The following is an 18,929-nucleotide window of genomic DNA, read 5'->3' as shown; positions in this document are numbered from 1 at the left end:
CGATTATGCCTTTAGGTACTGGCTGGCAGAAGTCCAGTTGACACGGAACACAACGACTCTCCTCAGGGGTAAGGATGAACTCGTCAGGGCCCGTAAACTTCACTATGCCCAGACAATTTCCAGGGCTGTCATCAGTGACATTAGGCCACACCAGGTCTCTTTTAGGTCCAGCATCACTGACTTTCATGGCCCGTGCTAGAGCCTTACTCTTCGGATTTCCACACAGGTCAGCGAGTCGGTGGAACAAGTTAGCGTTAGTGCCTAAAATCACCGGGACCTGATCTGGTGTGTTAGGCCCAGGGCAAATCAATGCCAACACTGACAGTGTCTCTGACTTCCCAGTTAGCTCCTTTGGAAACTGCATGTCAACTACAACGTATCCTGAGTAGGGATAACTTGTATCACTTAGTCCCCAAATGGCTAAGCCAGACACTGGTTGGATGGGTACATCGGACAAGTGTTTCTCATAAAACTTCTCAAAGATGATGGTCACTTGGGACCCACTATCCAATATGGCTGTACATGGGTTACCGTCCACTTTCACCCGCACTGTAGAAGGTGGACCAATGAGACCTTTAGGAAGAGGAGCATTTATATTGTTGCTTACTTCCTGTTTATTGGAGGAACAGTTAGTGACCTCACTGTTTTGTTTTCCCTCATTAGCCTGCCTGCCTTTAGCTTTGTTAAGAGAAGCTATGAGTCTCTTGATTACTCTTTTCTCATTTTCAGCAGATGAACACTTGGTGGCGATATGGCCATCCTCTCCGCATCTATAGCAGAAGCGTTCACCACCTCCCGAACCTTGTGGTTGCCTAGAACCTTGACCTTGGTTCCTGGTCCCGACAGCAGCTACGGTAGCTGAAGGCTCAGGTGCCTTGCCTCCTTTGGACTTCAACTTATTGCTTAATCTCTTAACTTTCTTTCGCAAAGCAGCAGTTTCTGACTTGTCATTGTCTAAGTGACTCGGATTAGGCATAGCTGTATGAGCACTAGCTCCTTCGCCAGCTGAACTCTTACGCAACTCAAACACTTGAGTTTTCAAAGCTTTAAAATCAGCTTTTAGCACTTCTATGTCTACGTCTTCATCAACTGAGTCATCACAAACAGCGACACTCCGAATACGGGCATTCACTTTCTTCCGTGTTTGTTGGTATTCCTCCTCTGTTCTGATTTCAGACAGTAAGTCAAGAAAATTGGGGGGATTCCTACGTCTTTCTTTCAAGCGCAGCTGTAGCAGCATTAAGTCAGAGTCAATTGCGCCACGAAGCAACTGTTCTACTCTCACTCTGTCTTTATCACTTGCCGAGACACCTCCTTTCTTCACCACTTTGGCCAGAAAAGGTTCAATTCTCCGAACATAATCTGACAGCTTCTCACCAAACTTCTGTTGAATGAGACGGAAAGAGAAGTACAGGTCTTCAGCCGACTCAGCGGAACCAAATGCACTGTCCAGCGCATCAAGAAACTCTTGGGCGGTGGCTCCTTGTTTACTGAGGCGTAGTGACTTGACAATTTCAAGGGCTGGGCCTCTCAAGCACTCCAGGATTCGTCGTCTCTTCTCTTGTTCAGTGAGCTCACTCTCTTGAACCATTAACATTGCCTGTTCTAGCCAATATTCTAGAGATTCCTCCCCAGCAGGGGTGGGAGTGATTCCTGAAAAGATTCGCAGGCGGCGATATCCATGGCTCTCAGCTTGACTTTTAGTAGTGCGGCTGACTACATCTACCATGGCACGTAAGACTGACTCATCAGTGGTAGACAAGGTTTGAATATCGGCCAATGTTTTTCCCTCTGACATAAGAAAGCGTTGCAACTTAGCTGAAAAGTCATCAGACGGAACAGGAGGAGTGGGTTGTTGGGCAGTAATGATCTTCCAAACAACGCCATCGGTAGATCGGACTTCAGGAGGTACTACAAGTGGATTGATGACTTCTTTGCATTCACACAGAACTAATAAACCATTACTATCATCATAAGGCTTGATCCCCCTTACTCTCACTCGACCCCAGCATCGTACTGTATGCAGCTCTTCTTCAATTTTAGCCACTTCAAGACCTTCGCCCACCCCCACTACTAATATGGCATGAGTAACATCAACAGTAGCACTGTCACACCACTCAATAAGCTCTTTCTGTAGCTTACTATCTGCCATGATAGAAAATGAAAATTTCAAAATCCGGCAAAAATGTTCAAAACACACTAGTACAAAAGAAAAGCGTTACAAATTTATCATAATCCCAGCGGTGCCTCCATTTTGTGTAGCGCCCCCATGCCTACATTACTGGCATGACATCCAAACATCTAAAACCAACCTTCCAACTTTGGGGCGCCCTGAGTTCTTATCATTTATGGTGATAAAACAGCAGTAGTTTTTATCGGATTGGTTATGAGTAGTGTTACCTATTACCTTGTAAATACACTGTAAATATACCTTTTAGACTGATTTAAACCAGTAAAATGTCACCATGAAATAATGAAATTCAAATGACATGTCTTTTTACCTTTTACTAGAAAATAGATTATTTACAATCAAATTACAAATGAATAAAGCATGAAATGAAACTCCCTTGTTGTTGTTTGTTAATAAACTGAAAAGACACACTCTCAGAGCTAGTTACCACTTAAAAGTAAACTTAGAATTGCTCTTATAACAAATAAGACAGTAATATTGTCACCTTATCACAATAACCTTCAAAGGGAAAAAGTTCTCCTTTAGATTTCACAGTTCCCCTTTAAAATGAAAAATCACCCTTTAAACTCAAAGTCCTTAGAGTCAACGTCGCTCTTTCAAATGCAATAGGAAATGAAATAGGAAACCCAAGGAAATGCAATCGAACTGCAAATGTCTCAGTCACATGTAAATGCCCTAAACTATGCCGGCTTTAAAATAACTAAAGAGACTCAAAATATACCCAGTTGCAGGCCTGAACGTCGCTTGGGTGCGTTGGGGCCTGGAAAATAAACACTGGCCGCTTCACTCGGCGAGCTAAATAAAATGAAAATGATCTGTACCTGATCGTTGAGACAAAAAGTAGAAGAAGCAGTTGCGAGTGTTCACTTGCTCACTGCATGTAGCGCAGCTGAAGCATGGGCCCAGTCGTGGCGTGTTCCTAGCTGATCACGTGCCTCCCGCATGGATAACAGCAGCGTTGAATGTCCCGTCTCCCCACCGCGTTTGCTGGTTTTGACCGTCTTGTCTAAACGAATCCCAACTCCTCCGGTGTACCGGACAATTCTAGCACTTAGTAGTTTCACAAACACAGCCAACGGGTAGCACAATAACGTTGAAGCAACCCTTCTAACTGTAACTGAAACTAGTGTGCGTTTGCTCTGGTCACTAACGGCTTTCCACGACAGTCGGTCATTAAAACTCACATAGAATCTCAAAAGGAAAGTGTCCCATCTCACACAGCAAAGCCCCCTGCTTCATTAATGCTCTAGCCGAACACTTGGCAGCAGAAATCTTCCCCAAAGCCTGGGAAAGTTCAGACTTTAGCATAGCTAACAGGAATAGACAAACTACCCGACTGTCCCCTTCACTATCCTCCAACGAGCTGAATACGTTGTGTTGCGCTCTCTACTTCCTACTCTGCAACAGTTCAGGGGTCACAATTCTTGACCAATCAGAAGTTAGGAAAATAATTCGTCACATTATTAGAAACAGAAATGAAATACAAATTCTTAGAAACAAAAACATATTGGCATAGGACATTTACAAGTTCCAGCACTTCCACTTTCAAACGTTCTCTCTCATTTTACATTTTAACCCTTTAATAACTCCCATGAATTTAAACCTTCCAATGAACTGAATCTAAACATAGCACAGGGCTACATTAATCTTTTAGTTAGCTAGATTTATTGGTATTATTTTTATCGCGTTCTATCCGCCATTGCTGATAATATGTGCCACGTCACTCGTCACGTGGTACACAAGAAGGGGAACCTGCCGATGACATCACGTTTCACTACCACGCGGAAATTAAAAGGGTAGGTGACTTTGGTTGCAAAATGAATATACTTGTCGTCAAAAAATTATGTTTGATATATCATTTTGAAGCTAAAAGATTTCTCTGTCTAGTCATGTTGTCATAAAGCATATTGTATTTTATGCCAAAAAAATACATCCAATGGTGGAATGCCACTTTAAGAACACATGATCAGGGGTGGGTTTTCCAGTAATGTTGCCCTTTAGAGCTAAAGAGTGAGTTGAGAGACTCTTCAGCAACGAACATTGTCTCTGTACATGGTTTTCCTGAACTCACTCGTAAGAAGGAATCTGAAGAGCATCTTTGTAATGCGCGTCCCTGATACAGGCATTAGTAGTTGCTAAAGGCAATTGTACTGCCGTTGCTGAAGGCATTAGTAGTTGCTAAATCCAGTCTATAAGGTCACATGGCATTCGTTTTTAACCAAAACCTAATGAAATATAAAGTGTTTAAAATAAGAGAATATATAATATCATCTGAAAGCATTACAAATATAATGTGGTAATTAATTAATGAAACCATTTTATGTTTTTGGGCAGTATTTTTATTCCAAATGTGTCATCTCATCTCATTATCTCTAGCCGCTTTATCCTTCTACAGGGTCGCAGGCAAGCTGGAGCCTATCCCAGCTGACTACGGGCGAAAGGCAGGGTACACCCTGGACAAGTCGCCAGGTCATCACAGGGCTGACACAGACACAGACAACCATTCACACTCACATTCACACCTACGGTCAATTTAGAGTCACCAGTTAACCTAACCTGCATGTCTTTGGACTGTGGGGGAAACCGGAGCACCCGGAGGAAACCCACGCGGACACGGGGAGAACATGCAAACTCCACACAGAAAGGCCCTCGCCGGCCCCGGGGCTCGAACCCAGGACCTTCTTGCTGTGAGGCGACAGCGCTAACCACTATACCACCGTGCCGCCCATTCCAAATGTGTTTTTAATTAAATGAACAAACGTTCACATGAAAGAATGAGCAAATAATAAGCTAAATATTTAAGTAAATGTGTTCCCCGTGCTCACTCATTTCACTGTTACCCCCCGATCATGCAGTCAGGATTATTTCAACTGTTATCCACAGTTGATCCGTGTGTAGTGTGTACCTAAGGAAGTTGTATTGACCTCCTTATATATAAATTGACCTCCTAATCTCATCTCATCTCATTATCTCTAGCCGCTTTATCCTGTTCTACAGGGTCTCAGGCAAGCTGGAGCCTATCCCAGCTGACTATGGGCGAAAGGCGGGGTACACCCTGGACAAGTCGGCAGGTCATCACAGGGCCGACACATAGACACAGACAACCATTCACACTCACACCTACGGTCAATTTAGAGTCACCAGTTAACCTAACCTGCATGTCTTTGGACTGTGGGGGAAACCGGAGCACCCGGAGGAAGCCCACGCGGAGAACATGCAAACTCTGCACAGAAAGGCCCTCGCCGGCCATGGGGCTCGAACCCAGACCTTCTTGCTGTGAGGCAACAGCGCTAACCACTACACCACCGTGCCGCCCCATACATACATACACATATACACACACACACACACACACACACATATACACATATATATATATATATATATATATATATATATATATATATATATATATATATATATATATATATATATATATATATATATATATAAAATAAATAAATAAATAAATAATCAAAGGAGGAGGTCAATTCAACCTCCTTTGGTACACACTACCAGGTACACACAGGTCAAAACCTCTCTCTCTCTCGTACACACACACACACACACACACAATGTTAGAGGTGCAGAAATGTGTCTCATTTATGACACTAAATTAGTGAATCACTCGCCTCATGGAGTTAAATTTGATTAAAATGTGGCCACCCCTGTTCATTCTAAATAATATATTCATATTCAGTTACATCTCCAGTGTTGACCTGCTCTGGCTTTCTGGATTTTATAATAAAACCCTCCAGCCCATAGATCCTCAATCATCTCCTTCATCCTCTTTATATCAGGGAAAATAAACCAAATGACAAAATGAGGAGCAGAGACGGAACAAAAAGACAGCACATGGCTTTTGTCACCAAACTCAACCAGCATTCAGAAGAAGAGGAAGAAGCCTTTATTTGCCACATGCACGTTCAAGCACAGTGAAATTCATCCTCTGCATTTAACCCATCTGAAGCAGTGAACACATGCACATACACCCAGAGCAGTGGGCAGCCATACTACAGCACCCGGGGAGCAGCTAGGGGTTGGGTTAGGTACCTTGCTCAAGGGCACTTCAGCTCAAGGCTGCCCCATGTTAACCTTACTTCATGTCTTTGAACTGTGGGGCAACTGGAGCACCCGGAGGAAACCCATGCAGACACGGGGAGAACATGCAAACTCCACACAGAAAGGCCCCCCATCGGCCACGGGGCTCGAACCCAGAACCTTCTTGCTGTGAGGCAGCAGTGCTAAACACTACACCACCGTGCTGCCCAAAAACTTGCTCATTTAGAGAACATATCAGATATTAAACTGATAAGAACAAATACTACACTTGATCTTAGCCAAAAGGCCGAGAAGTGAAGGGTTCTTTAACTGCCTTATACATATTAATAAATATTGAATGAATCTCAACTGACATTCACACCACCATATCATACTCTGTTTAACGGTGCTGACTGCAAAGTGATCTGAAATTTTCAAAAAAATTTTCCATGCATGGCATTTTCCTACATCTCGCAAGAACAATATCAGGCTGACGAGATGTGATCATTTTGATGTCCTGAGGGTCGCTTTTCTCTGTTATGGGACCATTTTCCTCCCTCTGAAGGTATACAGTACGGCCCTAGAGAAACAGGAAACAGCCGAATGCGGGGAGCTTTAACCAGTTAGCATAACTATGGAACTGCGTCACACCAGGATGGTGATGCGCGGAAAACATTGTGACTCTGCATCGACCTCGGAGAGTTTTGAGTCACAGGGATGTAATTTGTGGTTGACCTTCACGAATAGATCCGTGAAAGGGCAATTCCATGTAAATGTCAACCTCACCATGCAAAAATAAAGCAACATGTAATACATCAAAACCACTCCCAGAGATATCACCTAGGCCTGTATTTTACAGATGTGAATAAGTTGAACCAGTTTGTCACAAGAATTGTTCCCTTCGCCTTCACTACTTTAGCTAATGACACTAATAACTTTGATCATGTACAATTCTATATTATTGCCACAAGCCACAAAAATGTATGCTAAAATCCACAAAACAGCAAAACAATAGCCATCCTAAATATTATTTAAGAACTTTGATAGTTTTAGCTGATATTTAGAGAGTTTTTCAAAGGGTTATGGTGGTTAAATTGCTGATTTTCTAAACATATGCCATGTCTATTTCAGACGCGTCACATCCATAACGGAATTTCGTCACATCCATAACGCTGACTTTTCCTTCCGAAACTCTGCATGAAATACAAAATATTTTAAACAAAGATTTTTTAATATTCACCTTGGACCCCTCTATCAAATGGATATCTCCATTTCGACATTAGGTTTACAATTTCACAGAGTTTGATAAAAATGTACAGTCACCCAAGAAGTGTGATACTTTTTCTGTCACATCCATAACGCATCTTTTATTGGCATTTTCTGGCATGCCCTAGATGTACTATGGGAATTGTTCTTGTTCTATCACTTCTCCAGTATGGTACAGCCTTAAAATATGAAACACCTGTTTAAATACTGGGAGACAATAAAACATGCACTGGGTCATTTGTTGCCATTTTGAGTTCAAGTGTCACGTCCATAACGCTGGAATTGCTCGGAAAAAAAAAAGACAAATATATATTTTCTCTGTTACTGCTTTTGTGTTATTGTTTCTTTCTCTGTAAGATCAAAACATTAGGTGTATAACTCCATACACGCTACCGTGGAGTTCATGGGTTCTAAGGCTAAGATAGCTAAACACTAGCCAGAATGATTTAGTTATCTGTCCAGAAAAATGACACGTCATCTAACCTTGCTCTATCTTGCAGTTACACTCACTAGGCAGGCTTTCCTTTTCATTTCCGCTGGCTTTTAGCTGGCAGGAGAGCCAAGTCCACCATATTTACCCACACCGATTTGTTTTGGTTCAAAGTAGGTCCAACACGCCCCATGGTGGTCATGTGATATTGTTGCTTACTTGCTTCAGCGATCTCCGGAATCGTAAAATGTGGGACGTATTTTATCTCGGCAAAACATTTACACATAGGAGACACAGTGTGTGCAGCAACAAAGCATCTCAAAATTCCAACAGCAATAGAAATAGAACATTTTACCCAGAATTCAACTTTGCAGTCAGAAACTTTAACCCAAACCCATTGTTAATGTTCCTCACCAGTGATCCATAGAGGCTGTGGATTGCTGTACTGTGTGTGAAAGGCTGGTTCTCCTCTCTCTCCTCTGCACATATAAACTCCTGTGTGATTCAGAGCAGCAGGACTGAGAGTGTATTTGCCTCCAGATTTTCTGCTGCTGTCTGAGAGGAGCTCCACATACATGTTATAGACACGACTATTTGTTATTTGAGTTAATCCGGATCTGTAGGGAACAGTTGTGTACCAGCTGAATGTCCAGTCTGTAGAGGAGCCTGTAACCTCACAGCTTAGAGTCACTGAGTCTCCTTCAGTCAGCCAGCTCTGTGGAGATACACTCACTACTGGCGGTGGTCTCTCTGTTGCACAGGAAACACAAAATGGTTAATTTGTAGGTTTATTTAATAATGAGAATCTAAGAATATCTAATTGCACATTTTAATGTCTCACTCAAGCAAACTCACACACCCACATCTTCCAGTGTAACAGCATCACTGAAGTGTGATGAGCGTGAGCCTCCTCTCTCTGCTCCTCTACAGGTGTAGTTACCTGTGTGGGTCACTTTAACACCACTGATTGTGTACACCTGTTCACTACTGACACCACTGTGTGAAGGATCTTTATACCAGCTGTACTGCCAGCTAGAGACACTTTCATCCTGTATGTCACATCTCAGAGTGACGCCGTCTCCACTGAACACCTGTTTATCAGGATTCACGGATGCTACAGGTTTCGAGCTCGCTGTAGAACAATAATACAAGATCTAAACTATCATGATGAATTTGTCATCATTCATATATCATGATGATTTCAGAACAGTGGAACATTTATCATCTAATCTCCAAAACATGTTTTTATCAACAACAAAATTAATTTTTTAAAAATGTATATTTATGACCAGGTATCATCTGTTTCCAAACTGAACTGGATAATGTCGGCTGTAGTCTTTATGAACCATATACATTATGATTCATTCTTACGCACTCGTGTTCCTGTCACTGGTAAAAGGAAGCAGAACAGGGCTGTGAAACACAGCTATATCAGCAATAAGTGGTGATCGTGATGTGAGCAGTTCCAGTTTGTGTGAATGTGATGAAAGTGATTTGTCAGCAGTTATGGTTTCTTACAGAAGCACTTTATTTTACAAAGCCCTGGTCACCGAGTCACAGAGTAACTACAAAAGACCAAATACACAGTCAGGAAATGTTATAAATAATTACGAATTACATCAAGATGTTAGATGAGTGGAACTACACATCTGAGTTTCTGTGATATATGCAACATCATCAGAATAATATTGAAGAATTTACAAACGTTGAAACAAAATGAAATATTCTGATTCAGATGATCTCTTGGACCAGGTACAGAGGTACTATTTTTATTTAAACACAATAATTTGGAAGAATCTGCAAAAGTTGAAATGAAATATTCTGATTCCGATCACATCTTGGGCCAGGTACAGAGGTATGATTTTTATTTAAAACACATTAAACCCATGTTCTCATAACAGTGAATCTGTGTTTAACTCTCATTACCTTTTCTATCATAGTTTATGAAAATTGCTTTATTCAACAAAATCAATATGACTTTACAACACTTGGAGTTCAGATGTTTGTTTATAAACATATATACTGCATATTATAACGTGACATATCCAACCCCAAATCTGAAAAAAAAGTTGGAAAATGGAAAATGCAAAAAAAAAAAAAAACAAATCAGTGATTTCTAAATTTACTTTGTCTTGTATTTCATTGCAGACAGAATGAACCCAAGATATTTCATGTTTGCTTTGCCAACTTCATTTAATTTGTTAATATACATCCATTCCTGTATTTCAGGCCTGCAACACATTCCAAAAAAGTTGGGATGAGGCAATTTAGGGCTAGTAATGAGGGAAAACAATTCAATAATGATGTGATTTGAAACAGGTGATGTCAACAGGTGATTGTAATCATGATTTGGGACAAAACCAGTATCCAGGAAAGGCCGAGTATTTGAGGAGCAAAGATGGGCCGAGGATCTCTAGTTTGTAAAGAAATGTGTGAGAAAATGACTGAAATGTTTCAAAACAATGTTTCTCAAAGGAAGACAGGAAGGGATTTTGATATTTCACCCTCTATGGTGCATCATATCATTAAATGAGTCAATGAATCTGGAGGAATTTTGGTGTGTAAAGGGTAAGGGCTCAAGCCTATCCTAAACACCCGTGATCTCCGATCCCTCACACAGCACTGCATCAAGAACTGCCATTCATCTGTCGCTGATAGAACCACATGGGCTTGGGATTACTTTGGCAAACCTTTGTCAAGCTACAATACAGAGTTACATTCACAAATACCAGTTAAAATTTCACTGCCCAAAAAGGAAGCCTTATGTTAACTGTGTCCAGAAGAGCCATCAACTTCTCTGGGCTCAAAGGTGTCTGGGATGGACCATCACACAGTGGAAACGTGTATTGTGGTCAGATGAATCAGTCTTCCAGGTCTTTTTTGAAAGAAATGGAGACTGTGTGCTCTGGACCATCCAGATTGTTACCAGGAACAAGTCCAAAAGCCAGGGTGTGTCATGGTATGGGGTTGTGTCAGTGCCCTTGACAAAGTTAACTTACACTTCTGTGATTGAGCATTAATGCTGAAAAGTACACTGAGATTTTGGAGCAAAATCTGCTGCCTTCAAGACGACATCTTTTCCAGGGAGATTTCAACAAGACAATGCAAAACCACATTCTGCTCACATTACAAAGGCGTGGCTATGGAAGAAGAGGGAGTGTCCCCTCTGTCCCCAATAGAGAATGCGTGGAGAATTTAGAAGTGGAAAGTATGACAGTGACGACCCTGTACTGTTGCACACCTTAAGACCTGTTTGCAGGAAGAACAGAACAAAATAACACCTGAAACGCTTCATCACTTGGTGTCTTCCATCCATAAACATCTTGTAAGTGTTGAGAGAATGAATGGCAATATTACAAAGTGGTAAATGCTTTACTGTCCCAAATTTTTGGACGTGTTCCACAAATCAAAATAAGTGTTTATTTTGAGGAAAAACAAACAATAATAATAAATGTGCTTTTGTTTCCTTTCAAGTGCAATGCAGGTCAAATTTATTTACAAATTATTGTTTTGTTTTAATTTCAACATACCATCCCAACATTTTCTGACTTGGGTTTGTATTAATTACTGTGTATTTACAGCTAGAGTATCCATCCATCCATCCATCCATTATCTGCAGCCGCTTATCCTGTCCTACAGGGTTGCAGGCAAGCTGGAGCCTATCCCAGCTGACTATGGGTGAGAGGCGGGGTGCACCCTGGACAAGTCGCCAGATCATCGCAGGTCACAGACACAGACAACCATTCACACTCACGGTCAATTTAGAGCCACCAATTAGCCTAACCTGCATGTCTTTGGACTTTGGAGCACCCGGAGGAAACCCACGCAGACACAGGGAGAACATGCAAACTCCACACAGAAAGGCCCTCGCCGGCTGCTGGGTTCGAACCCAGAACCTTCTTGCTGTGAGGCGACTGTGCTAACCACTACGCCACCGTGCCGCCCGTGTATCACGTAGTATATTCAACCTATGTAATACACTTATGTTAACTATATTTCTGCAAACCTGTTAATTTATACAAATTAAATTTTTTTCTCTCTAAATTTTGTAGTTTATTTCCTATATATAATATCCTTTTTTGTATACTTGGTACTTTTGCACTCCTCCTTCACTGCCTTATCTTTTTCTCTTTATATATTTTGCTGCTGTAACAATGTAAATTTCCCCTTGTGGGATAATAAAAGGCTATCTTATCTCATCACTGATCTCTGAATCCTGTCCTCTGCAGGTGTAGGAACCACGGTCAGAGTCACCAACAGACCAGAGAAACAACTCCGGGTTTGTGTGGACTCTGTAGACTACATGTCCTCCCTCTGTGGAGAGTGGATCTTTGTTTTTATACCAGCTGTATGACCTCTGAGAATCTCCTCCTTCCTGTGTGTTACATCTGAAAGTAACACACTCTCCAATGAACACATGTGTATCAGGCTTTATGGACACCACAGCTTTAGGTCTCTCTGTAATAAAATATGTACGTGTATGTAGGTAGGTTAAAAAACAAAGGACGTAGTAATTCTCAAGTGTACAGAGGTAGAAAGAGACATTTTAAACACCACTATAAATAATTTTATTTGACAAACTATAGATGCATCAATGCCATTTTTTCAGACTGAGTATGAGTAAATAGTTTTGGTACTTCTTGATACAGACATGAAAATTTGGTACTTTGTTAGTATTGAACCAAATGTTCACAAATTTTTTTTAGGGAAATGAATATTATGATTTTTCTGCAGCTGCAAGCTTTAACCACCCAATATTTCAAAAATAGCTAATATAATGTTGGCAAAGCAATTCTTTGTCAGTTTAAGTTGAAATTAAGCCACAGTAAAACATTCTTGCCAAAGGCATCTTTTTTTCTGTCATTCATCCAGATATCCTCCTCTTAATCATCTGAACTTCTGTAAGGATTTAATTACAGTGTATGTTTTATTTGTAGAAATGAAATCACACAGATTTACAGATTCAATAGATTAGCAATACATTCCAAAAAAGTTGGGACAGTGGCAACAAAAGAGAGGGACAGATGTGGAGTGTTCCAAAAAAAAAACCTCCTGCCTGGAACGTTCTACAGGTAAAGAAGTGAACTCATAATTGGAAAGGCTCCGTCATTCACAAGCAAGGATGGGGCGAGGTTCACCACTTTGTGAAAAACTGCAAGGACAAACAGTCCAACAGTTTAAGAACATTTCTCAACATACAATCGCAAGGAATTTCGAGATTTCACCATAGACAATCCATATTTTTTTTTCAGCTTTATTGGGAACATTAACCGTATAAAATACATAATAAATTACACAAAAAAATTACAATAATTTACAAAAAGGAAAAAAGGTAATGTCACCCAAAGGGGTCAGCACGAACGGGAAAACCCATGCGAGGTACCGCCCACTTTTAACAATAAAAAAGTGAAATCATGAAACTATTATTCACAACACATACATTTATGATAAATATGATTTATAATAAAGTCAGTGCGCTAAGTTTGATGGCACGCGGAAGATCGGACGGCGGACCAGGTGCACGGTCTCTCTATATCGTAGCAGGTTTTGAGTAGTTTACACAGAAATCCTACAACATAGTTTCTAAAAGAGTTCGGGCTGCTGAAAATATCATCATCAAAAGGTTCAGAGACTCCAGAGAAATCTCTGTAAGTAAGGGGCAAGGCCGAAAACCAATATAAAACCCTGTGACCTTTGATCCCTCGGGCGGCACAACATTAAAAACCAGCATGATTGAATAAAGGATATGACTACACAGCAAATTCCCCAGTGCTGAATTAACACCTTCAGAGTTCATTTGTGTCTAATTGGACATACATACATATACATGCTGTGGTCTGACAAGAACTTTTTTTAGAAATCATGGATGTTACGTCCTGCAGGCTGAAGAGGATTAGGACCATCCAGACTGTTACTAGCACAATGTTCAAAAGCCAACATCTGTGATGATATGGGGATGTTAGTGCTTGACTAAAGTTTGTAGGTGAACGAATGAACAAAGACTACCAGTGGATGGAATAATTAAGGAGGACTACCTCAGAATTCTTCAGCATAACCTCAGATCATCAGAAGCTTGAACAGAGTTGGGTGTTCCAACAGGACAATGACCCCAAACACACATCAGATCTGGTTGTGGAACGGATAAAGCAAGCTAACATTAAGTTTTAAGCAAATCCTGACCTCAACCCTATCAAAAATATATTTAAAAGTTGGGTTTTTGCTGGAAACATACAAAGCAACTTGAACTCAACCAATTCTGCCAGGAAGAGTGGTCAAATATCCAACCAGAATTCTGCCACAAGCTTGTTGATGGCGACCAAAAGTGTCTGATCAAGGTGAAACTTGCTAAGGGACATTTAACCAAATATGAGGGTGTTGTGTATATATATTTTTGACTGCGTGTTGATTTCAAAAATCCCCAAATAAATTAAAAGTAGTGCACCAAATAATTTTTTTTTCTATGAAAGTTATACAATCATTCTGCCACAAAAAAAGAAAAGGTCTTTTGTAAAATTCTGACCACAACTTAATTTCTAATAAAGTGGCTGGGAATTGTATAGCTTTTACAGTGCAAGTCTATACGTGTGCGCGCGCGCGCACGCCAGAGGTATGCCCTCTGCCGAGTGCCTTTCTAGTTTATTTTTAATGACTTGGGTGAAATGATTCATACTCAGGAATTAATCAGCAGGGTTTTTTCTGCACGTTTCCAAAATTAATGCTGAACATTAAGTGTTTTTCACACAGTGCCTATTGTGTTACTTAGTGTATGTATTAGAAATTATTTAATCTTAACATTACTAACATTTGAAAAATTAAGAACACGCACACTCTACTTGTCTTAGCTACGTGTCTGCATGGAGTCTGTGGCGCATGCGCGAGCGGCGACACGGTCTGTTGTGCGTCTCCTCTTACCTGTTTTGTTTGTTTTAAATCGTGTGTCTTTTATACGCAACAAAAACAGCAACCATTTAAGTTCCTGAACCGTCAGCGTGTAAGCTACAAAATGAAACTAAACTCAGTCGTTCTACTGGTGAGCTTGATCACTTTTCTAGTTGTTGTCAGACATGCAGTTGGCTACAACTCAAATACGCATGATGGCCGAGCAAATCGCATCACCTACACAAGGGAATTTCTGCTGAATCTCAGACCATCTCTTGCACTCCCTCGCTTGGATGACACATCGCTGCTATCACTCAATTGTGTCAAAAGTAAGAACTCTAAAGCAAGGAAACGCAGAAGGAAAGGTGGGATCCGGGAGCGGATTAAAAGGCAACCCTACCGACAACCACTTCCATCGATCATGCTGGGCAATGTCCAAAGATCAAGGAACAAGGTGGATGAGCTGTGAGCCAGCAGCCAATACCTTTCGGACTACTGGCAATCCTGCCTCATCTGCTTGACTGAGAGCTGGCTCACGGACGCGGACCCCGATTCATCAGTTGACCTGGAGGGCTTCATGCTGGTGAGAATGGACTGCAATCAAAACTCCGGGAAAAAGAGAGGTGGGGGCGTGTGTGTTTGTGAACAATAAGTACTGTTACCCTGAACACATAACAACAAAGCACAAAGTTTGCACAGACATTGAATTGCTTTCACTGTGCCTGAGGCCCAATCACTTGCCTCGGGAAATACACCAAATTAGACTTTTTCTATTGCGCCCTCAGCCGACACACAGGCTGCTGCCACTCTGCTTCATGAACTGGTGTCGCAGGCAGAGACAGAGGCTCCTGATGCGGCTAATTTCATAATGGGAGACTTCAACCATTTGCACTCTAAAGGAACTTTTACCCACGTACCAGCAATATGTCACTGTGGCAGCGGGGGCGTGGTCAAGCGCCGGTCTGTGACAGGAGGGCGGAGTCAGGGAAGGTAAGTGGCAGAATCACTTCACCTGAGAGCAATTAACCTGTGTTTGTGTGTCTTCCCAGCAACCACGCCCTATATAAGGAGAGAGAGAGAGCAGAGGAAGTGAGCTCTCTCCTGCACCAGACGACTTGTGTGTGTATGTGTCTGGGTGACTGGGAGTGTGTGTGTTTAACTGAAAAGGAACACAATAAATAGTTTTTTTGAACTCAGTTCTGTCCTGCCGTACTTCTGTGCTCTACCCACCTGCTCTGACCTCTACAGTGGTGCCGAAACCCGGGATCTGGAGCACAGCAGCCTCTCAGCCCCATGGAGTCCTCCCCGTTTGCTGAACTGGTCCACGCCCTTGCCACGGCCCAGCAAAGCCAGCACCAGGCGCAACTCACCCTCCGAAAGGAGCAAGAAGAGCGGTTCGAGGCCCTGGTGTTGGCCCAACAAGAAGATCGACAGGCATTCCGGCACCTCCTCGCGTTGGCGGGGTCCACCAGCGCTCCTGCCGCGGGCCCGTCTCCCCTCACTGTCACCAAGATGGGCCCGCAGGATGACCCCGAGGCGTTCATCACGCTCTTTGAGCAAGTCGCCGAAGCCTCGGGGTGGCCGATGGAGCAGCGCGCGGCGCGCCTCCTCCCCCTGCTCACGGGAGAAGCACAGCTGGCCGCGCTACAGCTCCCCGCCGACCACCGGCTGGCCTACGCGGACCTCCGCTGGGCCGTCCTCCAGCGCGTGGGGCGCACTCCAGAACAGCAGCGCCAGCGCTTCCGCGCACTGCGCTTGGAGGAAGTCGGCCGGCCGTTCGCGTTTGGCCAGCAGCTCCGGGACGCCTGCTGGTGGTGGCTGAGGGCCAACAACCGCGACGCCGAAGGAATCCTCGACCATGTGGCGCTGGAACAGTTCGTCGCTCACTTGCCAGCAGGAACTGCGGAGTGGGTCCGGTGCCATCGCCCGGCGTCGCTGGATCAGGCAGTCGAGCTGGCGGAGGACCATTTGGCAGCTGTCCCGGCAGCAGGACGGCAGACTGTAGAGGTCAGAGCAGGTGGGTGGAGCACAGAAGTACGACAGGACAGAACTGAGTTCAAAAAAACTATTTATTGTGTTCCTTTTCAGTTAAACACACACACTTCCAGTCACCCAGACACACACACACACACAAGTCGTCTGGTGCAGGAGAGAGCTCACTTCCTCTGCTCTCTCTCTCCTTATATAGGGCGTGGTTGCTGGGAAGACACACAAACACAGGTTAATTGCTCTCAGGTGAAGTGATTCTGCCACTTACCTTCCCTGACTCCGCCCTCCTGTCACAGACCGGCGCTTGACCACGCCCCCGCTGCCACATACCCCCACCGCCCGACTCAGGCCGGGCGCCCGTCCGGCCTGCAGCCGACTCCCCCCCCCCCCCCCCCCCCTTGACGGGAGAGGAAGTCCGCCACGACCATCTGCGCCCCCGGCCTGTGGACCACCTTGAAGTTGAAGGGTTGGAGTGCCAGATACCAACGGGTGATCCGCGCGTTGGCATCTTTCATGCGGTAGAGCCACTGGAGGGGCGCGTGGTCCGAACAGAGGGTGAAAGGGCGCCCCAGCAGGTAGTAACGGAGGGCGAGGACCGCCCACTTGATCGCCAGGCACTCCTTCTCAATCGTGCTGTAGCGCCCCTCACGCACTGACAGCTTCCGACTGATGTACAGGACCGGGCGGTCCTCCCCCTCCACCTGCTGGGACAAAACGACCCCCAGCCCTCTGTCCGACGCATCCGTCTGTAACGTAAAAGGGAGAGAGAAGTCAGGGGAGTGTAAAAGTGGCCCCCCACACAGTGCAGCCTTTACCTCAGAGAAAGCCCGCTGACACTGCTCCGTCCACTGGACCGGATCTGGCGCCCCCTTTTTAGTGAGGTCAGTCAGCGGGCTGGTGACGTCCGAATAATTAGGTATAAACCTACGATAGTAGCCAGCCAGCCCCAGGAACTGTCTCACCCCCTTTTTGGTCTTGGGCCTCGGGCAGGCCGCAATCGCTGCTCTTATTAATTTGGGGACGCACCTGCCCGTTGCCCAAGTGGAAGCCCAGATACCGTACTTCCACCCGCCCAATCGCACACTTCTTTGGGTTGGCAGTGAGTCCCGCCTGCCTCAGCGACCTAAGGACGGCCCTCAGGTGTTGCAGGTGCCGCTGCCAGTCATTACTATAAATGATATCATCATGTAAATACGCAGCCGCATAGGTGGCGTGGGGCCGGAGGACCCTGTCCATCAGCCGCTGAAATGTAGCGGGCGCCCCAAACAGCCCAAACGGAAATGCAACGAACTGGTGTAAGCCGAACGGTGTGGAAAAGGCCGTTTTCTCCCGGGATAATGGAGTCAAGGGGATCTGCCAATATCCCTTCGTCAAATCCAGTGTCGAGTAAAAGCGAGCCGTGCCTAGTCGATCGAGCAGCTCATCAATACGAGGCATTGGGTACGCGTCGAATTTAGACACCGCGTTGACTTTTCTATAGTCCACACAGAACCGGACCGAGCCGTTGGTCTTGGGAACCAAGACCACCGGGCTGCTCCAGTCACTGTGGGATTCCTCGACGATGCCCATTTCGAGCATGGCCTGAAGTTCTTCCCGAACCACCTTTTTTTTGTGTTTGGGTAGCCTGTAAGGGCGGCTACGCACTAGCACCCCCGGGGGCGTCTCTATGTGGTGTTCTATGAGGTTAGTGCGACCGGGCAGGGGCGAGAACACATCCGAAAACTCGGCCTGCAACTGGGCGACCTCCGTGAGTTGGGTCGGGGAGAGGTGGTCTCCACAGGGGACCGGAGAGGTACGTGATGCCAATGTCCCTTTTTGAACCTCCGGCCCCAGCTCCACCTTCTCCGGAACTACCGAAACCAATGCCACGGGGACCTCCTCGTTCCAGAGTTTTAGCAGATTGAGGTGGTAGATCTGTAGCGCCCCACCCGTCTGTTCGCCTCACCTCATAGTCGACGTCCCCGACTCGCCGTGTGACCTCAAAGGGCCCTTACCACTTGGCAATCAATTTGGAGCTCGACGTGGGCAACAGTACGAGTACTTTATCTCCCGGTGTGAACTCTCTAAGGCGCGTACCCTTGTTGTACAGGCGGGCTTGCCGTTCCTGGGCCTGCCGCAAATTCTCCTGAGTTA

General features: G+C 44.3%; 1 protein-coding gene and 1 pseudogene across 1 annotated transcript in view; both read right to left on the bottom strand.

Annotated features, from left to right (window-relative positions):
• The window catches only part of LOC132882153 (Fc receptor-like protein 5), a 202,018-nt gene that overhangs the window by 25,013 nt on the left and 158,076 nt on the right, over positions 1-18,929 (bottom strand). The window contains exons 8-9 of the mRNA XM_060915425.1: positions 12,132-12,386; positions 8,788-8,835 (exon numbers count right to left, since the gene is read on the bottom strand). Of these exons, the coding sequence (XP_060771408.1) occupies positions 8,788-8,835; positions 12,132-12,386 (303 nt within the window). The remainder of the gene's footprint in view (positions 1-8,787; positions 8,836-12,131; positions 12,387-18,929) is intronic.
• LOC132897903 (U2 spliceosomal RNA) lies at positions 6,438-6,551 on the bottom strand (annotated as a pseudogene).

The sequence above is a fragment of the Neoarius graeffei genome, chromosome 1 (genome assembly GCF_027579695.1).
Source record: "Neoarius graeffei isolate fNeoGra1 chromosome 1, fNeoGra1.pri, whole genome shotgun sequence".
Classification (NCBI taxonomy): Eukaryota; Metazoa; Chordata; class Actinopteri; order Siluriformes; family Ariidae; genus Neoarius; species Neoarius graeffei.
The sequence above is the reverse complement of the archived record's forward strand: the minus strand, read 5'-3'. Positions and strand labels throughout refer to the sequence as shown.